Raw genomic sequence first — 24,238 nt, 5'->3', positions numbered from 1 at the left:
AAATTGTGATCTGTCTGTTAGGTTGTTGTCTGGGGTGAGTGTGACTCCAGCGATGACTGCATCGAACACAGCATTGGTCCCTGCTCCTCAGTCCTGGATGTGGGTGGGGCCGTGACAGCTGTCAGTGTCTGCCCAGTGCTTAACTCTTCCCAACGGTCAGTCTCTGTGTAGGACTTGGTTTTGTTTCCTTGAAAAGGACTACTTGTTTTCTCAATGTCATTTCCATTCCTTGGTTCTCTTTTGAGTTGCTGTTGTTTCCAAAATGCATGTATCTCATAAGAATTTTAAAATTGATAGATATCAATGATTCAGATTGGTAAAATACATGTTAGGAATATGACTCTGGAGGTTCTTACTTTGTCAGCTACAGGACTGCAGTGATTTTTCTGTAAAATGTCACTGTGGTAGACCAGGGGTCCCTGCAAGCCAGCTTGAAAACACTGACTCATGGCTGAGAACTGAGGTCAGCCTGTGCTCCCTTTGTAGATAAGAGGCTCTCTGAGGACACAGTGGAACAATGCAGTGTGTCCTTGGCTGGCACCTTTAAATAGGGTTGGTTGGTACACTATGAAGACCTACTGTAGAGAAACAATGGAGATAATGCAAATTTGTGCTGAATTACTCACTGTTGTTCCCCTCCCTTCAACACAGATATGTGGTTGCAGTTGGATTAGAGTGTGGAAAGATTTGCTTATATACCTGGAAAAAGACTGATCAAGTGCCAGAAATAAATGACTGGAACCGCTGTGTAGAAACAAGCTCAAGGTATTTTCTTCCCATTTTTGCTTCCATCAGATTAGATCAGATAGAAATTGTGGGATCTTTACTGGCAAATTTTATGACACATTTTCAAGGATAGGAACATAAATCTCTATCTATGGTGCTTATTACTGAGTACCTCTTAAAATCAATGTTTGTTATTATGTTGGACTTTGTTTTTAGTTTGCTTGACCAACTTGTTTATTTCATGATAGTGTTTTTACAAACAACCATTTGAGACAAAGGTAGTTTTTATAATGTGTTTTAGAATTTAACTATAATTGATTATTAATAAGACTTTATTCAAAATGGTTATGATATTTGGAAATAATATAGATTGTGCTTTAGTAGCCTTATCTTTGTAATTGAACACTTTATCTCAGATACCCCGGTGGAACAAATTGCTGGGCCCTAAAGCCCCGTGACGGCTTTCAGCCACAGCAAAGTGCTTCCTGAGTCTTATGCCCTGGGCACTGACCTTTGCCACCTGAGCTCCAGTAGAATACCTGCTGTTTACAATCTTCTCCCCATTCCAGCTGCCTAAATAAACTTTTTACCCATACTATTCTTTAAGAATGTCTAACCTTTCAGTAAGTCACTAATATCATTCCATGTCATGTTTTCATAGACTTCTTCAGTCTTCTTATATCTGTACTGTTACAAATATAATTTCAAGTACAATTCCAAATGACAGAATTATGATGAGGGTGAATGGCTTAATGGAGAGAGATTTATGAGCATGTATTTTTACAAGCTACTTTATCTAGCAGTGCTAGTCTCTCTATCAGCTAGGCATGTTAGTACACTGTATAATTGTATTTGTTAAAATCAGGTTTTGCCTTTATCGCTGCAGCCCTCATGGCTTCACTTCTGTGGTACTGGGTTTAGCAGTTGGAATAGTTTGTGCTACTGACTTGCTAAAGAGGGATGAAATTTCATATGCCCAGCATTTGAAATTTTTCTCTTCCTGGGGCTCCTCTTGCTTCTCTTTTTCTACTTTTTATGTTGTCTGTGTGCACGCAGTGCTTGCTCTGCCTCTAACCTGGTACCCAGACCACTTCCATGGCCTCAACATGAGACCCTGGCAGAAAGCCTATTGGAGTGTAGAAAGAGGACATGTAAAAGAATTTGGATTTTTCTTTTTTTTTTCCTTGTCATTATAGTGATTTAAGATTTACTGACTTAACACATTATTTGGATTGCTGATATTCCTGGTTTTTGTTTTGTTTTGTTTTTATTGTAGTACAGGAGTCTCAGGCTTGCTATGCAAGTACTGTACCACTTGAGCCATGTCCCCAGCCCCAAATTACAAGTTTTTGCTAGTGAAGAGATTTCATAGAAAATAAAAGTAAAAATAAGCACCACCTTTAAGATTGGCTTCTCCAAACTCCGTATCTTTTATTTTATTCATTTGTTTATTTTGTGTGTGTGTGGTGCTAAGGGTTTAACCAGGGCCTCAAGCATACTAGAAGAGCACCACTGAGCTACACCCCAGCCCTCCATGTTTTAAACATGATGTATGAACGTGCTAGATTTAAAGGAAAATACCAAAAGAAAAATCCTATAACAAAAAGAAAACCTGTCATCTTACATATACAAATAAGTACTGGTCCTCAAAATAATTCCCCTGCAAGAAATATTGTATATATATATTTGTTTCAGTAATACCACTACTTCAAATGTTGTTTAATGAAATGAGAGAACTTTAATATGGATCAATGATAAACAAGCTTCCTATGATATTGCTGTCCCTTAAAATGTTTCTGGAACTCTCTATAGGAATTCTGTTCAGAACTATATAACCAATTATAATACCTTTTTCATAGTACTGCTCAGTTTGATATTTTCATTTTTTAAGATTGCCATTCATATTATAAAGGTTGGGATTCATATTTAAGCCTACCGTATATATGTATTTATACTCACCTCCAGATGACTCTAGGCTGCTTTCATTAATCAAATTCATCCTCCAAGGAAGATGAGTTCTTATTATAAGTATTCAAGGCATAATCTGCATAACACGGAAGCATTTCCTTTAGCATTGCAGAAAACATCAAGGGAGGCACAGCACCATTGTTGGAGCATCCACTTCTGCAGAACTCACAGTCATCTGGTTGTATAGGTGCCATTGAGCTAGTTTTTAAAATGCCTTTCATTACTTTAAAGTAATTTCTGCTTTGGTATTGTTTTCAATGTTTACTGTCTTAAACCTACTTAAGGTTTTTACTTTATTTCATTTTGGTTTAGGGATGTATTTTGCAGGTTAAATTTATAGAGGATGTAGTATTTTGTGGATATTTATTACTAATCTTGGTTGATAACAGTCTAGGTCTGTCTTTTGGGGGGATGCCTGGGTAAGAGGGAGCATTAGTATTGGTCGTCTTGCCCAACATCATGCAGTTTAAACCCTGATGACCAAGGTTCTTACTATGCAGCTAATTAGCATTTTCATTGTCTTTCTTTACCTAGGAGTTAATATGTAAAATAAGGCTCATCCATTTCATAGGGGTGTCAAAAATTAATCTATAATAAAGTACACTTATCTGAAAAACTGGATTTAATAGTCATTTCATGAATTCTGCTGATCATTAAAACAAGATTTGACAGAAATTCATTGTCTATTTCTTGCTCTTTTTGATGGTGTTAGAATCCAGTAAGTAAAATGTTTAGTCTAACAATTTTAAAAGTAAATAGAGTAAGATATTTTCCGAGTTAAAATAAAACTGTTAAAAGATTATGATGGATGATATTTAAAAGCCAGAACATTTTAACTTGTCAGGTTTTACTTCTATCCATGTTTATAACACTAATAAGAGTATACTAATTAACTCTGTAGGTGAATATCCAGTAAAATATTTTGTAGTTGTGCCATACATTAATTCTTTGACTCTCTATCTTGGTTTTAGCCAAAGTCATACACTTGCTATCAAAAAATTGTGCTGGAAGAATTGTAACGGAAAAGCTGAACAGAGTGAAGAAGGTGCTGAATGTCTACACTTCGCAAGTTGTGGTGAAGATCACACTGTGAAGATATACAGAGTTAATAGATATGCACTGTAATGGACTTAGTAACTGCACGCCTACAGTCATGGGTGTCTTAAAATGCTTATGTGAAGGAACTACCTTCTTCACTTTCACAGTGAATTTAGTCTCATCTTTAAGTCAGATTGCAGTGGTCCGTATTTTGTTCCTAGGCCCTTTGAAACCCTATGAATGCTCGAGTCTTTTCCTTGTTATATAATTTATGCACATATACCCAGAATCTGGCTCATCCTTTCAGAGATTCTTAGATTTGCCTCTCTGTGTTCCAGAATAAGAGCCTGTGTTCCTTCTTCGTGACCAGTTTGCTTGATTTTGTGTTGTTTTGGACCTTTTCATTTGCCCTCTTACTCTGTTTTGTGTTACTATAACAGAATGCCTGAGGCTGAGTATTTTGAAGAAAATAAGTTTATTAAGCTCATACTTCAGGGGATGGGGGGTTTGTCTTGATTTCAAGAGTATGGCCCTGGCATCTGCTTGGCTCTGTGAGGGCCTCATGGCAAATGAAGTGTCAGTGGTGGGAGCATATATGAAAGAGGAAGGTCACATGGTGAGATTGGAAGTAAGAGAGATTCAGGGAAGGTGCCGTATTCACTTACAACAGCCTGCTCTTGTGAGAGTGTGCTTCATTAGAATAGCAGTATTCCCCCAATGAAGGCTTGGTTCACCTCCCGCTAGTTCCCACTTCCTAAAAATATCACTCACTACCTTTCAGCATCACCACACTGGGGACCAAGCGTCCAACACATTGAACCTTGGAAGGACGCACTCAAACTATCTCCAAACCATAGAATTCTCTTTGAGACTTTTCATTATTTATTACCCTCTTCAGATGGTGAATATAGAAAATAAAGATAGGAAACCCAGATTATTCTATTTTTATTTTAGCATTCTTTGTAAACATACCACACCCAGTATGCTAACTATCTAGGATCCTACTTTCCAGAGTATGCCAATTATTCTAGAAATTTGACCTTAGTTTGAAGTACAGCCAATCCTTTATTCTATAAAGGCATATATATTCTTCTGGAGGTTTACTTAAAGTACAGTAACCTTAAACTTAAAATGATAGATTTGGATGCTGAATAAGTTCTGAAACATCTGAATTTATGTGACAGTTGAAGTCACGAGTGCAGGGTGTGTGTCCCCCTGGGAGATTGCAGAGGGATGGACAGGGTGCTGTAAACACCTGTTTATATTGGGAGTGCCGGCTGAGGGTCAGCTGCAGTTCAGGGAAGATGTAAGAGAATGCTGTGAGAGCAGCATTTTCCCAGCCCAGTAGACACAGACACATCTGGCAAATTGAATATGCTGCAAGAAGGAAGGTACAAGTTTTCTTGGTGGGAGTTTATACCCTTGTTTAGCATATTTTGCTTCCAAAGGAATTTAGTCATGCTTTCTAGATGAATAGACCAGTGCTATACAATATTTCTAATATAACAGTGTGAGGTACATACAAAATTTAAATTTTTAGTAGCCAAATAATAAAAGGAAACGGTTGAAATTTTAATGGCATATTTTCTTTAATAGAACATATCCAAAATATTATATCACCATTTTATTAGCCCTCTGTCTGTGGGGTCCACATCCATGGATTGAAACTGAACAACCATAGATTGAAAATATTTGGATGAGGGAACTGGCAGAGTGGCTCAAGTTTAACCCCTAGTACCACCAATAATACATATATATATTTTGGGGGAAAAAATGCATCTCTGCTGAATGTGTGCAGACTTGTTTTTCTTATAATTATTTTCTGAAAAGTAAAATACAACAACTATTTACATAGTGTTTAGGTTGTATTAGTTATTATAAGAAATAGGAGGTTTGTATGTAAATACTGTACCATTTTATGTAAAGTTTTGGGTATCCTTGGATTTTGGTATCTGCCAGAGTCTGGAATGAATCTCTCACATATCCTAAAATCATTACCAAAAATCCATTGGCATATGCCATATATAATTGAGTTGGTTATACTTAGAGCCTGCTTCTGTCCAGACTAGCCACATTTCAAGTCTCCATAGCCACATGTGACTAACTGACCATCCATTTTCCTAGACTATTGCATCCTCTACAGACTTGTTTCATGCCCTCAGCTGGGTTGTGAGCCTGGGGGCACAAAGTAGTGAGCCTCTGAGCTCCCAGTCTCAGACTAGAACACCCTGCCCTGAGGTCCTGTCTCCCTGTCATCTCCTGAGGAATACCTGCATTGACACAGGGTTTTGCTGACCCCAATGCATGCAGGATTCCAGAGCAGAATAAGGCCACTAATTTAGTCCTTTAGAACTCAACCCCCTGAAAGCTGACCTTGCTTTGGAGAGACTGAGTTCCCAAGCTGACAATTTTCCAAAGTTGTCCTGAAGCTGCTTCTTCAGTAATCACTTGTGCCATTCAGAGATCATGGCAGAGATCTTGCCATGCATGTGAACAGTCTTCATTGTAACTTGTATGTGTTACCATTCATGTCTTAATCTGCTGGTGTGCACTCTTTGAATCATACTGCAGTAATTCATAATGTGTAAAGTGAAAACAGAATTTGCGAGCTTCACTCCAGAGGAGCTGAGGTGTATTCCAGAAACCCCAGTCTGTCTTTCCCTTTCCCCTCTCATTTCTCTGCTTGGTTCTCAGCCCATTTCAGATTAGCATTTGCTGTTTTCTGACCTATACTGCTTTCTTGGAGAAGAGGTAATTGGATTCTTCTCAGAATATGTTTGTCTGGAATGATCAGGTGCCAGATCACTAGTGTCTTCTCAGTAACCTCAAACAAGATTGCAGTTGGGTATTAATTCGGAAGGGAGGATATGGGAACTGGAAAGAGACTGGGCAAATCAGGCATCAACCTGATTTGAAAGCACAACCATTCTACCTTTTAGAAACCCTGGCAACTTTAGCAAATCTAGGTTGTCTGTAAGAGACCTTCCATTGCTGACCTGCTAAATCTCTGCCTGCTGAGCTACATCTGTGGTTTAAAAGTAGAAAGGAAGCTGGGCAATAAAACCAGCCCCAGGCAAATAGTTCAAGAGATCTCGTCTCGAAGATAGCCAACACAAGAAAGGGCTGGTAGAGTGGCTCAAGTGGTAGAGTTCCTGCCTTGCAAACCTGAAGTCCTGAGTTCAAACCCTAGTACCATCAATAAATGAATAAATGTAGAAAGTGAGAGACAGCGTCAGAATGACACCTGTGCAGTTCTTAAACTTTTGAGTTTAAGAGTTATCAAAGTCACCTGGCAGGCTGGTTAAAAACTGATTGCTGGGCCTCTGCCCCAGAGTTTTACATTCAGCATGAAGATGGGGGCCCTAAGACTTTGCATTTCTTACAAGTTCCGTGTAATGCAAGTGACCGCAGACTGGTGGCATCATCAACATCGCAGGACAGCATGGTAATTCTCAGGCCTCAATTCACATCTAGTAAATATTGATCCCAGCAGTATGCCTGGGAACCTTTCAGCAGACCCCAGGTGATTGTGATGTACCTTCAAGCTTGAGCAGCACTACGACACAGCTAGTCTTTGGCTACAGTGGGTTATGTCATGTGAGGACTACCACAAGTTGTGTGACTCCTGTGGCTGGTAGTCACTGTCCTCTGGAATCTTTCCCCACAGGAGGCTTTTAACCTTTTTCATATAATACTACTTGTAACTGGCCCAATGACATAGAATCCCCACGGCAAAAGGCTTCATGGACATTGGCAGATTAGTTGGGGCAGGGGGCTCTGTATCTGCTCTGTTGCTGGTGGTACCCTGACTTCATGTGGGCCTTACCCTGCTTCACTGAACTTAGCTCGTCTCCATGATGATCTGCTGATGATCTTCTGATTTCATGAGATATAAGGTTGTGAATTTAAACTTCTCTAGCGACACAGACCACATCTAAGGGGACAGGCTCTTGAGAGCCAGCCAGTGGCTTCCTGGGAAGGGAACCTTGCTGGATGTAAGGACAGCTTCCAGGCCACCTGTTGTCAGCATTGGGTGAGCTAGTCACATTAATTGCAGGATTTAAACTCAATATTAAAATCAGGACAAAGACCAGAGAAGAAACTGGCCGTGACAAAATGGGTTTCTTGGAGGGTTGAGCTCAGGGAGGTGGTTACAAGAAAGCCAGGATCACAGCAGATGTTTTTGGTGGAGGACTACTGAAGACCACAGTCACCCAAGACGGGGGAGGTGTGGGCCTGCTCTAGGCAAGATGGCCAAGCAAATGTCTATTATGCAGCCCTTGCTACCCTAGGCTACTCAATGGTTGTTGTGATGGTTTGTTTTATCTTAACCAAAATGATACAATCACAATGAGCCCTTTTATATCTCTCAGAAAGTATTCTGAGTGTGCTTTTGAAGCCACCTTGCTCATTTCTATGGTAGTTCAAAATGACCTTGAAAAAAACAAATATTGAATTCTAGTCATTGATGTATATACTGGTGTTTGGGGGACTTTTACTGAGGTCTGCAATTTCCTTTGAAATACTTTAAAAAATACAATCCATGAGTTGAAGGATAGGCATATAGACAGATGAGATGAAGCAAGCACTGTAAAATACTAAAGGGAGTTTTGTACACCCATATTCACAGCAGTATTTTTCATAAATAGCCAAGAAGTGGAAGCAGTAAAAGGGTCCATCAGTGCATGGATAGATCAACGGAATGTGTTATATACTTACAATGGAATATTATACCAGCCTTCAAAAGGAGGGAAATTTGATATGACGTGGAAAATGCTAAAACATGGATAAACCTAGAGGATGAAAAAGTTCTGGAAATTGCGTGATAGTATGAATATACTGAACTGTACATTTAATGGTTAAGATGGTTAACATTGTATTTTACCACAAGTTTTTTTTGGTGGGACAGGCTAGGGTTTTGAACTCAGGGCTTCACGCTTGCAAAGCAGGTGCCCTACCACTTGAGCCATACCTCCAGTCCATTTTGATCTGGTTAATTTGAAGATGTGTTGTCTTGAACCATTTGCCTGGACTGGCCTCAAACCTTAGTCCTCCCAATCTCAGCCTCTCAAGTACCTAGGATATAGGTGTGAGCCACTAGCATTGAGTTACTTTACCACCATTTAAAAAAACATTCTGAGAAACACCATTTCCCAGGGTGTTAATCATGCATTAAAAAAAGTGTCCTGAAGCAAAACATATTTAGAAAACACTGGGCTAAACAAAGTTAGATATCTTCAAGCAGGGGATTAGGAGTCATTATACTATCCTTTATATATACTTTAAATTTTCTCTGTAAAGTTTTTTAAATGAAAAAGGGAATGGCTAGGAATATCCATAAATGCAATACAAAGGTATTACTTTATAAGGGCTCCCTCTCACCATGTGAGAAGTGGTGGACCACCCAGTAGGAAGCCTCTGATATGTGTAAATGAACAGCAAGGACCAGGAGGTGTCCCCAGAGGACCTCCTGGGGTCAGGAGGGAGAGAGAGTTGGGTGGCTGTATTTGCATGGTGGCTATGAAACATGGTAGGGACCCACCACTCCACGGGCCACTGGAACAGCAGTTAAGCATTATTAAATATTTAAACATTATTAAATACTACTAAAGTACTGTTACTGATAAGTCTTTGTTGTAAGCATCCTTTGAAAGTTTTTTTTTTTTTTTAAATGTGCTAAGATGTTGGGGGCTGGGGAAACTTAACTTTCTGACAGCTGCTAGACCCTTCTGGGACACAGCAGCTTTAAAGGACAGCCAGCCAGGCAGTTGGACTATGCTTGTCCCAAACTCAAAGCATGACTTCAGCTCCAGAAGGCATTGCCCCAACAAACAGCTTGTATTTTAACCCAAAATTTTGTGTCTGGTGCAAAAACAATTCTTCATTTGTATTATGGCTATACTAGGATTGATGCAAGCATAGTGGATGTGGTTGGTGCAGACACCTTTATCCACACCACCTTCTGGCTGTATAAGCAGATGCTTAACTCGCTTTGTGACCAGCTTGGAGACACCTTCCTTGTTTCCCTTCTGATGTTATGATGTTGGGTCCCAATAAAGATTCTCTTGAGTGCTCTTACCCACCTGTGCTGAACTGGTAAAGTGAGGGAGCAGTGGTGGCAGGGAGGAGGCTGCCCTGGCAGTAAGACCAGCAAGCTGAGCAGCCTGGGCAGGACTGACAGGAGTGGAGGAGGCACCAAGTGGCTGGCAGTAAGGAATATCACAGAGCGGTGAAGAGTTGTAACATTTAAGGCCTTGGGTCACCCGATGGGACTGGCTGGCAGAGACACACACCCCTGAGCTCCCTCTCCCCAGCAGCAGCTGTCACTTAGGGCCCTGAAACCAGTACCCCTTACCTAGCCTTCATGGGTTCTGGCCTAAACCATGTGTCACTACCCTAGCTGTCAAACACCACCCTAGTTGTCAAAGGCCCAGGGCTGACTGCCACTATCCACTGTCATCCATTTCACCACCTACAAATACCAACAAGAGGGCTGGAAGCATGGGTTATGTGGAAGAGCACCTGCCTAGCAAGTGCGAGGCCCCAAGTTCAAACATAGTACTACCAAAACAAACAAAAAAACCCCAAATACTCACAAGAGCCTGGAATAACTGGATTTCTGTATGGGTAGAGCAGAAGGGCCCCAGCCACTGGTTTTACGTAAGTCAGCTAGTTTATTGCAGCTCTGAGCTCCATAGTCAGGTGGACCCAGAGTCGTAGGACCCCACACAAGATACCAGAGTGAAAGGGAGAGGTCATGCTTTGTCAGATGGAAAGTGGCAGCTCAATAAAGGCTTCTCTCAAGGGTATCCCTATAGCCTGTGGCCACAGACTGCCCATGGAACTGCCACAAACACAGGAACACAGTTTTCTGCTCAGTGCTGCTTCCTGATTGGTCCCACTGAGACAGTAGGGCCCCTGGAAACCTCCATTATGATCTCCCTGTGACCTTAACAGGTGGAAAGAAGAAAAAACAGGACAATCCAGAATAAGGACAGTGTAAGGATTAGGGCACCACCAATAAGAATGCATTGCAGGCATAGTCAACCAAAATGCTGCTTTCTGCACACCTAATTAGCATAGAGATTGAGCAACACCCTGGAGAAAATGGATAAAAACCTCAGACTACGTCACTTCTCTGGCAACCCACTTGTGACCCCTCCCTTTCCGTGGGAGCTTTCATTCTTTCACTTAATAAATGTTCCTACCTCTATGCTCACCTGTCATTGTCCACAAAGTTCATCCTATGGCTTTGTGAGACAAGAACCCGGAATGCCAGTCCTCCCTCTGACAAATACCTAAGCCAGCAAGGTTGGGTGGAGGCTTTCCGTGCTACACCAATCTCCTGTAACATATTTGGTGTTTTGGCTGGGAATTTGGGACTTCATCAGAATGGGTAAGTAAAACAGAATGGTGATTTATTTCTGTTCCTTCTCTGATGGGCAGATTTCATTCAGAGAAACTCTGGAACTTAGTGTGTTCCACTGAACTTGCCTTCTTTGAACTCACAATTGGAAACTTGCCTTCTTTGAGCTCACAATTGTAACTTTAGAGCCTGAAAAAAATGGGGCTATTATGACTCATTTTGTCTGAGCAAGAGGGCCAAGATGCATAGACAGAATGCTGAAGGACTTTGGGTCAAATGAAGGTTAGAGGCACCTACCCCTGCTGAAGCTCGATCCTCCAGGCATGGGTGCTAAATTGCTTGCACACCCCTGTGTCCACTTAAGGAATCCCACACAGGACTGGCTAGTGTGGGGGAAGCCATGCAGATAAGGATGACTAATCCTGTAGACCTTGACCCCCTCCCCAGGTATGGGTGCAACATGGCCACCCACATCCCCACTGGAGGCCAAGTGCTAGGAGGGGATAAAGGACACTTTTATCCCACATAAACTGTGCTCCAGACTCATGGAAGACAGGACCTCTTGGGAAGGACACCTGGTTTCCTGGTCTTCACCTTCCAGATGGGTAACCATCTGCAACATGCACTCCCCTGGAGGGCATCACTGGGATTCCTTTTGACCACCAGACCCTAAGGAAAAAAAAAAGGCCTAACAAACTGGAAAGCTAATGGAAAAGCTTGGTCCTGAAGGAAAATCTTTCACACTTCTCAGACCTTTGTTTCCTTTATGTGATGCTGATTCACAAGTCCTCCAGCCAGATTCACGTCTTCCATTCATCTTATCTTGTTCCCAGGCTATTCTTTAGTTTGGAAAAGTTCCTTAAAGTTAATTCTGATCTCTTTTGACTTCTGGGTTCTTCTGGGGGCCCAACAGAAAAAACAACTTCTCATTTGTTTCTTCTGTGTCCGATGTTTGTTTTATATGTATATGTTGTGTGTAATATGGCTGTATGTTTCATCTAAATGCCCATTGGAAAAAACACATGGTTGCAGAAAATGTCACCACCATGATGGGGCTACCACACTCCTTCTGGAGCCCACCACCACAGCAGCCATCTTTGCTACAGGGTGGGATGGCAGACATGTGGCCTCTGCCATCTTGTTGCCCCAAGGGAGGATTATAACTAATATGTGGCTAAATTGTGTAAAAGTACTCTAAATTAATAGAAAGCATTGGGGAAAAACTCCTTTTGCCTCTGGAATTCCAGAAAACAAGTAATTACTATGGCTGATTTTCAAAAAAGTTTTAGGCACACTTTAGTCTTGGCATGCCTAAAACTGTGTGTATGTGTGTGTGTGTGTGTGTAGACATCTATAAAATAGCTCTTAAATTACTATTATAAAGCTAAGAGGTAAAAGCCATTGTCACTTTAAAAGCTGGTTATCTTATCCCAATCAAACTTATAGAGAATTGACTCTCAGACTAAAGAAAAAAAAAAAAGACATTTTTAAAAACCTCAAACAGCAAACTACCACACTTGTGACTGGGACGGTTTAACTACACATGCCTTTTGCTCCCTGCCCCTAATTCTTCTGTCTATTAAGACATAAAACCCATGCCTGTACCCCAAAGATGGCTGAAGATGAGCTGAGTGCTTACTCTGCCTCTTCCCATGGCCTGTAGTAAACCTCCCTTCTCTGTCTTCACTATACCTCTTTATTTGACATATAGGGGTAAGAGGCTGCACCTGGCCTCCTAAACTCTGGAATCTCAAGAGTTTAGGTCTTAGGTCCAAAACTTGGTTTCAGCTTTGGTGAGCCATGCCAGGAGAAAATGTGCCCATTAGGCACCAGCCACCTGCTGTTAGTCAACCCTAGATGGAGAGGAAAGATGAAATCAGCTCCCTGTAGATGCTGGAATTACTTTTATTTCAGGGATCTCTTTTCTTACCTTCCCACTTTGACCACATTGGCTGCTTTTTACCATCATCTGGTGATACAGAGAAACAAATATCTGGATTGTAGGGTCCCTAAACTCTTACCTTGGTGAGTTCTCCCTGATTGGTGCACCTCAGGCCTTCACCTTCCTTTTCCTTGTTGTCTAGGCTCTTCTGGGCCATTTGAGGTTCATCTAAATTATTTGGGGTTTTGCCACCCATCTGACAAGCAATTCTGGATTCTTTATTCAGAGGCTTCCCTGAGCATTTGGGGCCATTTAAGAATTTTGTGCTAGCAATTGACAAAAAAGAAATGTAACAGAACCTAGGGTGTTTGTGTTGGAAATCTCTTGTAAACTGTGAAAACTTTTTTGCATATGCATTTGTAAACATCTTTAAGATGATTCTTATTGTAGAATTAATGTAAAGGAATTGTTCCTTCTGTTCTCTCTTCCCCACCTCTTGTACTGCTACTTTTAAGAAAGCCAGTTTTCAAACTCAGGTCTAACTAAAATGCAGGCATTCAAGAATTATCCTCTAGTTTATGACTAAAAAAGGGGCTCTGTGGACGGCAATTTTTATCTGGTTTATTTTGTCATGTCATTTACATTCAAATCTTTTGTTATTGGTTCTATTAATGAAAGTGTTTTTGTGAATTATTTTTGTACAGGGAAACAATTTTAAGATTGCTTTCTTTTTTTTCCATAAAAACATAAGGCTACTAAAAGTGTTTTTTCTTAGTGAAAAAAATTTTATTCAGATTTAAAAGTTTTATAAAAGGTATTTTAAAATACAAGTTAAAAAAGAGACAAAGAGTCAACAAGTAGAAAGGATGTAGGAAGGTATTGGGTATATTTTTTGGGGGAAAAAAGTTAAAGGGGAAAGAAAATGTTTTTGGATGAAAAAAAGAATTTTGTAGGTTTGTCCTAAAGGTCTGTTCCAAAAAAAAAGGCATGAAACCTCAATGTTTAAAAGGTAACAAAATATACAAGTAGGTCTTAAGTGTAAAAAAAGATGGAACTCATAAAAAGTTCATGTAGGTGATTAATATGCTATAATTTAAAAGATTATCTAAATGATTTCCTAAAGCCAAAATTTAGTAAACTAATACAAAACTAACATCTAATTCTTGGTCTTAAATATATTCTGCTCTTATTAATTGCTAAAAACTGGCTCATAGGAAAGGGCTTATTTTTTTTTATCAAGATAAGTAACTACTTGTGTTCTGTTAACTTTGTCAGGGTTTTGACCACTGAGGTAACTCTGTCATAACTAAATAAAAATTTATTTTAAAATCTTTTCATGTAAAAAGTCTTTTCATGTAAAAAATCTTTTCATGTAAAAAGTCTCTTAAGTGACCACCTGATGACTGTGTGGTAAAACAACTATTGTTTTTTTTTTTATTTTTATTTTATTATTCATATGTGCATACAAGGCTTGGTTCATTTCTCCCCCCTGCCCCCACCCCCTCCCTTACCACCCACTCCACCCCCTCCCGCTCCCCCCCCCTCAATACCCAGCAGAAACTATTTTGCCCTTATCTCTAATTTTGTTGTAGAGAGAGTATAAGCAATAATAGGAAGGAACAAGGGGTTTTGCTGGTTGAGATAAGGATAGCTATACAGGGCATTGACTCACATTGATTTCCTGTGCGTGGGTGTTACCTTCTAGGTTAATTCTTTTTGATCTAACCTTTTCTCTAGTTCCTGGTCCCCTTTTCCTATTGGCCTCAGTTGCTTTAAGGTATCTGCTTTAGTTTCTCTGCATTAAGGGCAACAAATGCTAGCTAGTTTTTTAGGTGTCTTACCTATCCTCACCCCTCCCTTGTGTGCTCTCGCTTTTATCATGTGCTCATAGTCCAATCCCCTTGTTGTGTTTGCCCTTGATCTAATGTCCACATATGAGGGAGAACATACGATTTTTGATCTTTTGAGCCAGGCTAACCTCACTCAGAATGATGTTCTCCAATTCCATCCATTTACCAGCGAATGATAACATTTCGTTCTTCTTCATGGCTGCATAAAATTCCATTGTGTATAGATACCACATTTTCTTAATCCATTCGTCAGTGCTGGGACATCTTGGCTGTTTCCATAACTTGGCTATTGTGAATAGTGCCGCAATAAACATGGATGTGCAGGTGCCTCTGGAGTAACAGTCTTTTGGGTATATCCCCAAGAGTGGTATTGCTGGATCAAATGGTAGATCGATGTCCAGCTTTTTAAGTAGCCTCCAAATTTTTTTCCAGAGTGGTTGTACTAGTCTACATTCCCACCAACAGTGTAAGAGGGTTCCTTTTTCCCCGCATCCTCGCCAACACCTGTTGTTGGTGGTAAAACAACTATTGTAATTCTAACAGCACACTATATATCTGTGACTAAAAGCATATAGAACTGTGTGTCTAAACTTTATCTAAATATTGTACAAACATACAGAGTAGAAGTATATCAATTTAGTGCATATAAAATGACCAGATAAGGCTCTCTTTTATCCAAAATACATTATATCTAATCTCCTATACATACAAATTATTAATAAGATTGTTGGATTTATAGTCAGTGCCATCAGATAAGAGAGGCCTGCCATTGGGGCAGCCCTGCTATTTGGAACTTGGAATACATCTTTTTCTCTTGTCTGGGTGAGCATTATTATATCTATACATATATAATACAATTAAATATTTTAAAAGATGGGGGCTATTTGGGGTCACTAACACTGCTCCCATAACTGGAAAAATCTAGGGTTTGGGTTTTTGGTAATGCTGTATGGCCATTACCTTACCTATCAAAAGATTCAAGATTTTACTTCCAAGGCTAACAACCAAGTGTATGTGTATGATAGATATATAAAACTATGTTTATAATACTGACAGATAAGTTCATAACCCAGTTTATTATATTTAATATAATTAAACATATTTGTGTTCTCCAAGTAAGCTTTCTAAGATAAAATGTCTAAAAAATGCTATACTAAGCTCGTATCCTACAAATTACAACTGTTAATGATGGGAGACATGGGTCCCCATCATTACTGGCATTCCCAGTTGTAATAAGGAGAGCTTAATGGTGCTGATGTAATGCTGTCAATTGACTGTTGTCAATTAACAAAGATTTAAAAATTCCAACCATGACTGTTCTAAGTGTTATTGTCACCTGCAGTTTGGATCCCTCTCCTAAGGCATTTATAATCAAACTCATGGAAAACATCTCTCATAAGAATTTATTTTTCAAACATTTGTTTCTTTTCCTCTGCATTGTGAAAGTACTGACGAAGACATATACTAAACCCTTAAATTATTCCCAGTTGTTCCTGGCCACACAGGTCCTGAGGAAACTCCCTCAACCCTTTTAAAAAAAGACTGAGAAAAGTTTTGACCAAACATACAAGTGTGATCTCTGACCCTTCTGAGGGACAATTGATACTGTGAGATAAGTTCATACCCAGTTTGCTCTAGATATCATGAAAGAAAGTAAAGATTCCATTAGGACCTGAAAATACCTTAGACAGTTTTAAAAAAATAGCTACAAAAATATTTTATAACAGATGAAAAAGGATTCTGAGAGACTGCGATCAAAACAACAACAAAAGGATGGTAGCTCTAGTGACTACTCAGAGAGAGGCTAATATATATGGACACTCCTAATAGGGAGTGAGGATCCAGTTGAGCCTGCTTTAAATACAATTGGAAAGGACATTTCCAACAAAAATGTACCTAGAATAAAGAACCCCCAAAGCCTGTTCCATTTACAGGGGAGACCACTGAAGGTCTGACTGTACCCAGAGATGAAGGTCTCTGGGGCCAGACTCCTCCCGAATGGCTCAGTAACAGGATTGAGGGGGCCCAAGGTATCCTTAATTAGCTCCCATTCTTCCAACATCTCCAAACCAGAATCTTGGGTAATTTTAAATGTGGAGGAAATACCTGTAAATTTCCTCCTCGATTAAGGAGTTATTCAGTCCTTCTCTCAAATCCTGTACTCCTCTATCCACCAAATAACTGTAAAGGGTGTATCAGGAAAGCCTCTAACCAGATACTTCTCTCAGCTTTTCAGTTGTGAGATGACTTCCTTTTCACATATGCCTCCCTAATCATGCCAGAGAGCTGAACCCTCCATTGGGGAGAAACATTTTTGCTGTATGCACACTACTATTCTCATGACTAGCCTTAATGGAGATGGACGTGGATCCAGAAGTATGGGCCACTCAAGGTAAAACAGATGCCACCCATTAAAATCCATCTTAAAGATGCCACAGCTTTCCTTCCCCAGATATAATATCCTCTAAGGCCTTGAGCAAAGCAAGGATTACAACTAGCAGCTCTCAATCTATTAGACTTTTCTATAAATGGCAGGTGTAGAATTTATACCTTTTCCTTAATGTTTTTATGATTCTTCTTTAAAATCCTATTGGTTTTATCCACATATAAAAGGCATCTTTTACTTTGTAGGATGGTTTTCACTAATTTGTTTGATTTCTCTTTTAGTAAAAAAAAAAAAAAATAATAATAACTGGGTATCTCCTGGTCCTGGCCCTGGTAACCTGTCAACTAAATTTCCTGCCAACTAACTTTCCCTGTTCTCTCTTAAGTTTAAGGTAAAAATGGGATCCTCAAATAAAGGCCTTCATCTACTGGGGACCCTTAGGCCTCTGTGAGAGGACCCTGAATGTTGTCCACTACCAATGCCCTTTTGTAACTCGAAGCAGTCAAAGAATGGTTATCATCCCTTTTCCCTAACAGCACTTAGAGTTACTTCTTCAGAGGGGAGAATAAGACAGAAGGGCTCCTGGAAACCTCCATTATGACCTCCCTGTGACCTTAAAAGGCGGAAAGAAGAAAACACAGGAGGGACCAGAATAAGGACAGTATAAGGACCAATCAGAACGTTGCAGGCATAGAAGGCAGAACGCTGCTTTCTGTATACCTAAATAGCACAGAGATTGAGCAACACCCTGGAGAAAATGGATAAAAACCTCCGACCATGCCACTTCTCTGGCAACCCATTTGAAACCCCTCCCTTCCCACAGGAGCTTTCATTCTTTCCCTTAATAAACTTTCCTACCTCTATGCTCATCCTTTATTGTCCACAAAGTTCATTCTCCAGCTTCAGAGACAAGAACCCGGAATGCCAACCCTCCCTCCGGCTAAATGCTTAAGCCAGCAAGGTTTTGTGAGAGCTTTTGGTCCTGCGTGTCCCATAACATCACCTTTCCTCTTCCACCTCAATGCCACCTTCCCAGTCTTTGGCTTTTCCCCTCCACCTTTTCCCCCTGAGTTCTGTGTATTTCTTAAAGCTATCTAAGTGAGAGTTGGAACCTATACCCCATGAATCAGGTAGAAGTGGGTTTGAATCCTGGCTCACACGGGCTCTCGCTGGCTCTCGCTGTGGGCAAGCTTTCTCTTCAACTCTGTAAATGGAAATACTGTCCGTGTATCAACCTGGCTTCAGTTTAACTGTGTGTGTGTGTGTGTGTGTGTAAGAAAATGCAAATTTTTCTTCTTGACTTAGACCAGATAGAACATTTCTCTTTTAAATAAAAGGAGTCAAGTAAGGCAGGCCAGGATGGTCAGGGAACTTCTTAACCCAAGGACCCACGCTCTTTTTATTTTGCTGTCTGTAGCTTCTACTCGCCAGGATGGCTGCTTGGTCTCCTGACATGATCTTTGCATTCCAGCCATCTGAAAGGAGGAAGGTGGAAGAAAAGGCATGCCTCTAATTTTAAGGATATTTCTTGAAGTTCTACACACTTCTTCCCAATCTCTTTAGCTAGAACTTAGTTTTTGGCTATGCTTAGCATCGAGAGAAAGTTGATGGAAATGGAATCTTAATGCAGATGGCCAGGTGCATGGTAGATAATTGAGGTGCTTTATTCTGGAAGAAAGAACTGGTAATTTCATTTCATAAAAATAACCACTTTGTAGGATTGTCTTCAGGATCAAATGAGCCAATGCATGAAAACGATGCTAGTCTGACGGCTGGGTAATAAGACAGCAGCCGTTTACTTCTGTTACTGTTACAAGCAAATACAGCCCAGCCTGGGCCTCCCCCAAGAGCCTTTCTTAATCTTTATTCCAAGTATTCTTTCTTTGTTCTGATTTTATTTATTTGGCACTTGCCACTTTGTTTATTCTGCTTCAGTTAGTTGTTTTCAGTTGTAGGAAAATTCATTTCGAATAGGCAGACGTGATTATTGACTCATTTAACTGAAAAAAAAAAAAGTCAGTGGTAGGACAGGCTTCAGAGATAGTTTGATCAGGGCCCTGTTTTTCTAATTCTCTGTGTCAACTTTCTCCTAAGGCTACTCTCCCTTATTGTTGTTACAGGAGAGCAAGCAGTGCCTGGGTTACATATTTCCTTGCTTATATCAAGGGAATCTTTAAACATGCAGTCCCTGTGCTGATAGGACATCCCCCAACTAATCACAATGGGCAAGAAAAACACACAGTGAGTGGACAGGATCTTACTCATCTGAAGTAGCAAGAGTCATGACATGACCTGTTCTGAGGTGGAGGCAGAGCTGGTCTTACTGGAACCACAAGGCTGCTCTGTGTGGGGAGGATTTTCCAAAGAAAAATCAGAGGAGCAGTGGATGTTGAGTGGGGAAACAATGCAAGTTCAGTTATACAAGCCTACTGAAACATAAACCTCTGGGTATCATATGGCTTCTTTTCTTTTCCTTTTGCTTGCTTCCTTTCTTCCTTCCTTTTCCTCTTCTCCCTTTTTCTTTCTTTTCTTCCTTTCTTTCCTTCTCTCCTACCTTTTCTTGCTTCCTTCATTTCTTTTTCCTTTTTCTCTCTCCCCCTGGCTCTCTTTTTTCTTTCCTTCATGCTGAGGCTCCAACTCAGGGCCTCATGCATGACAAGCAAGCACTTTACCACTAAGCTATACTCTCAGCCCCAAAATGGTTTTCTTTTTGTCCACAGCACCTAGCACAGTATATTGTCTATATGCACAATTTAGGGCTGAATAGAGTGGCTAACACATGGCTGGGGAGGAAGCAATCTCAAATGGTATCTGCCAGTCAGTAAACACTGGTATCAGATCCTTTTCTGTCTTGGTGGCATAAAGTGCTGGGGGACAAAGAGCAGGAGGGAGGTTAAGTGTCAGCTCATTAAGGGCCAAGGAGGGGCTTTGCCCAGCCCAGTGGCTCTGCTTCTGAACGAACATGGGAGAAGCTAAGTTCCCAAGAAAACAACTTGAGGAAGACACATACTCTAGGCACTCCCATCCGCTCAGCCCCGTGGTCGGTAGTACTGGTGGGTTTTTGTTGCTTTGAACGTTACGAGTGTAAATATAATGGAGCCTTGTTGCTAAGTATGTCGTGATTCCAAGCTGCCCTTTTAGCTTCTATTCACAGAAAAGGTCTCGGATCTCTCCAGGGGAGGGAGCTTCCTGAGGTCTCTGATCTTTCTTTCCACTGCTCTCAAGTTGTTCTGCCAGAGCACATTGCCTGGCTTTGCGTGGAAATCTGCTCCACTGATGTGGAGCTCCATTCTCCTCTTCTGATTTCCCACCTTCCCCGACACCTAGGCATACAGGTTCTCTTGTTAGGAAGGCATGTGTTTCACTCCAGTGGGAAATACTAAGTTAATTACATTATCTAAATCAAATTCAGCCTTCTTGGAAACACTGACTCCCACATCCGGACAATTTGTCAAGAGGTTTGATTCATCATCATAACTGCTGGCCCATCCCCAACTTCCTACAAGACTGAGGCAAAGGATAGCCACTGGGGCAATCTGTACCCTTCCTCACCATTTAAGAGTTGACCGTTATGATGCAGCTGCTTTTCCCATGCAAGTAACAGAACTGCTAGCATTTTGGTCACCTCACACTTCACACTTTCAGTGTCTGTGTCCCCAGCGCTCTGCCCTCTTTCTTGAGCTCCTGAGGTGCCCTTTCCACAAACCTTGTGTCTCCAACCTCAGATGCTCTATCCTTTTAGAGTCGTGAGCTTGAATCTCCACTTAGATGTCCCCATGAAAATGCCACATTGCCTCCCTACACTTGAGCCAGGTCCTCTCTGCATCCACTATCTCCCCCAATCCCACCGACCAAGTTATTCCAAGAAAGTCCTCCTCAGACCCCATGTGTCCCAGACTTCCACCACTTCTACACCACCTGGGCCTCCCATCAGCCTCTCACTGTTCCTCACCAGAACTCCTAACCAGCTTCTGATTGGCAGGCAGCACCAACAAGAAGAGGCAGGTCACCTGGGCCACCATCATCAAACATCCCACAGCATCTATGTGGAAGCACAGGTTGTGAGCCTTAAGGCTTGGTGCCCTTCCCACCTTGTTGCACTGGGGTATGTTCCTGTGCCCTGCCCTTGTGGCCTTCCACCAGGTCGGTATCTGAATCCTTTCTATGAGACCCCTCCCCAGCACATGCTACCCCTGGTTTCTGGGTTCTGCACTGCTGCCTCCCCAAATCTGGTTCCTCATCGGGAGCCTTGCCTGGGTTCTTATTACCTGGTCTCCAGCCTCCCCATCCCGGTAAGAGGCCCGGCTCTCGGGATCGCACGTGAGCTACCACCCCACAACCCCGCCACAGCGTATCTGGGCCCAATTTCTTGCAGCTGCAACATCCCAGTCCCCAGACCACACTCCTGCACGTGAGTTTGCGGGTCCTTCGATGCTTGAATGTGCTCTGGAACATAGTCGCTCTGCTCCGTGAACTCAGGGTGCAAGCCAGATGGCGAAGCGGAGGAGGAGCACTTGCCGGGGTTGCACCCAGGCTTCTCAGTTCCGACGGTGTGCAACCGCCAGAAGCGTATTAAGCAGCCCAATGCTTTACCTTTTCTACACTTTGTTCAACCGCATTTTTTGCAACGTCAAGCACAGGCGCCAATGGGGAGCAGCAACTGGAGAAGACCAAGTGTCCTTGCAAAGCCCCGCCCACACGTGCAGATTTGCACCCCAGGGGGTGAGGGTCACGGGCGCGGGGCGTGGAGGATCTCCAGGTTTTATGGTGGCGGGCAGGAAAACGCCCTTTATGGCTTCTGCCACCTGCCTCTCCGTGACACTTAGATAAACAAGAACTTCTGGGGGGCATCTCCATGGGCTGCATTGGAAGGTTTTTCGCACACAAGAAAAGTGGACCCTTGGTCCCCCAACCCCAGGCGGAAAAGGGCCGGGCAGAAGTGAAACTCCATGCGTCAGCGCGCCCTGAGAGAGCGGGCCAGCCCGCGTGAGGCACCGCCTCCGGGCCGCGGATCCAAGTCACTGGCGACCCAGGGAGGCGCGGTCGGGGCGGAGTCGCCGCACGCCGGCCTCGCTCACTTCCCGGGCTCTACCGGCCTAGACTGCGCAGCGGGCAGGCGTGGGCCATGGCTAGCCGGGTGGCAGAGCTGGGGACCGAGCTCCTGTCCTTCGAGCGGTTCCGAGAAGCGAGCGCACCGCGCCTCGCCTACGGCTACGGCCCGCGTAACCTGCGCGAACTGCGGGAGAGCGAGTTTGGTCGCCTGGCAGGTGAGGCGGGCGGACAGGCGTGGGGGACACGGGTTTTGGGAGCGGACGTGGAATGAACTTTGCTGCAAATGGGCGTGTTATCTCATTGAGGGCGCATTTTGACCCGAAAGACTAGGAGCGAGATGTCCACGCGTTCGCTCCGTGGACGCGGCTCCTTAGGTCCCACTGCATAGACTTTCCAGTGCGTCAGGACTAACCTGTCCACATTCGCCACCCTCTGCGAACAGGGCTTAGGATTCTCCTTGCCATCTACTGCCAAGACATCCGACTGACTCTAAGGTCTAACTGCAGCCAAGGTTACAAAATCCAGAAATGTTCCGCGGCGGCGGTGACTACTTGGATGCCTGCTCGGGGGACAGGAGTGGTGCGTGGGCGGCCAGTGCGCAGAGTTGGAACAGCCACTCAGCCAGCGCCGGCTGGGGCCTCCCGAGGCCGCATCCCAGGCTGGGTAGGATAGCTCACATGCAGCTTTTATTTTCGAAGCCTCATTTTTCTCGCTGTTGCAGGCAGACCAATGCACCTGAGCTCTTCTGAGCGCTAGCTCCATGGGGGAGGGAGGGACTAGAAAAGTTAGAGGAAGGCGCAATTTGGGCCCTTAGAACTGGATGAGCCTGAATTGGACACAAATACAGTTCACCCTGTGCCTTTCAGTTCTGCAAGGCTGATTGAATTGGAATCCAGCTCGATCTGACCGTGGTGGCCCCTAACTCACTGCTACAGGTTTGGGCTTGAGCCAGGGACCTTGACTGGAGGGTTTCATCTTCAGAGGTGCTTGCCGGTGATCGGGGAGAGGCAGCAGGTGAAGTGAGCAGGGGATGGTCTAGGGCACCAGAGCTTGTCTCCTCCTGATGAGCAACTGGTGACTGCTCACCTGTTTGTGGCAGAAGAGCTGCCCTATGAGGCATTCCCTCATGCTTTGAGTGATAAATTTTGTTTTTTCTCTTTGGGAGTTTTGAGAGCAGCGGCCTCCTCTTGTGGGGCTCCCGTCTCTGTTTCTCTAAGTAGGAAGAGTCAGAAGGGAGTCAGAGGGTCTTTACCTTCCTCCCTCTGTATTCTTTCCTGCTGTAGTCACCTGCTGGAGACAGCCCTGCACTCTTCTGCTTTCTCTCTATTTGTCTCTCTGTCTCTGTCCTCTACCTCTGGGTACCACAGGTGGTGAGGGAGGGAGGTTTCTCTTCATTTGAAGCAAATCCCAGAGCTGTATCATTCAGTGGGAAATTATTTCAGTGCTAGCCACACCTTCTTAATCTCCTAAATCCCCTTCAGCTGGGAGCACTCTTGCCCACCATTGGCAGATCTCTCCCTCCTCACTACCTGAAAAGTATAAGTATGTTCTGGACCTCTCTGGTTTCACTCTTGTCCCTCAGATGAAAAACTGAGACAGGACAGCTAGGACCTCCAGGTTTCAGAGCCCCTTTAACATCTGTGATGTTTGTGTAGTGTGCGGTTCCCTCTCTGCATTTTGCTGGAAGTTGACTTATGTGGCTTAAACTGACACCCTTCCCACCTCTGGGTGTATTGGAATCAGTTCACTTGCTTTGTTTTCCTCTCACAAACAAATGAGCTGGAAATCCACCACTCAAACCAAAATAATAACCTTCTCCTCCTTTCCCCTCCCTCCTTAAACATTTTCTGCAGGTTTGAAAATTTACCTGGTTAAGTGGTGATTCTGGGTAATTAAGTGCTTAACCTTTAAGTGTTGAAATGTTTTGCCTAACCAGTTGGGTGGGAATTTCCTTCTCTTTGTGAAGGTAG

General features: G+C 42.6%; 2 protein-coding genes across 5 annotated transcripts in view; both read left to right on the top strand.

Annotated features, from left to right (window-relative positions):
- Nucleotides 1-5,308, top strand: part of Elp2 (elongator acetyltransferase complex subunit 2) — a 41,933-nt gene extending 36,625 nt beyond the window's left edge. The window contains exons 20-22 of one of the 2 annotated variants that reach the window (XM_020174759.2): nt 22-155; nt 652-765; nt 3,666-5,308. In XM_020174759.2, coding sequence (XP_020030348.2) covers nt 22-155; nt 652-765; nt 3,666-3,819 — 402 coding nt within the window. In that variant the 3' untranslated portion in view covers nt 3,820-5,308. The remainder of the gene's footprint in view (nt 1-21; nt 156-651; nt 766-3,665) is intronic. The other variant, XR_012447061.1, reaches the window with a different exon arrangement.
- A 16,666-nt stretch (nt 5,309-21,974) lies between these two features.
- Nucleotides 21,975-24,238, top strand: part of Mocos (molybdenum cofactor sulfurase) — a 55,323-nt gene continuing 53,059 nt past the window's right edge. Inside the window, exon 1 of one of the 3 annotated variants that reach the window (XM_074069992.1) lies at nt 21,975-22,483. In XM_074069992.1, coding sequence (XP_073926093.1) covers nt 22,342-22,483 — 142 coding nt within the window. In that variant the 5' untranslated portion in view covers nt 21,975-22,341. The remainder of the gene's footprint in view (nt 22,484-24,238) is intronic. The other 2 variants (XM_020174857.2, XR_012447059.1) reach the window with 2 other exon arrangements.

The sequence above is a fragment of the Castor canadensis genome, chromosome 4 (assembly GCF_047511655.1).
Source record: "Castor canadensis chromosome 4, mCasCan1.hap1v2, whole genome shotgun sequence".
In the NCBI taxonomy this organism is placed as follows: domain Eukaryota; kingdom Metazoa; phylum Chordata; class Mammalia; order Rodentia; family Castoridae; genus Castor; species Castor canadensis.
Note: the sequence above shows the minus strand (reverse complement) of the source record. Positions and strands in the feature narration are given on the sequence as shown.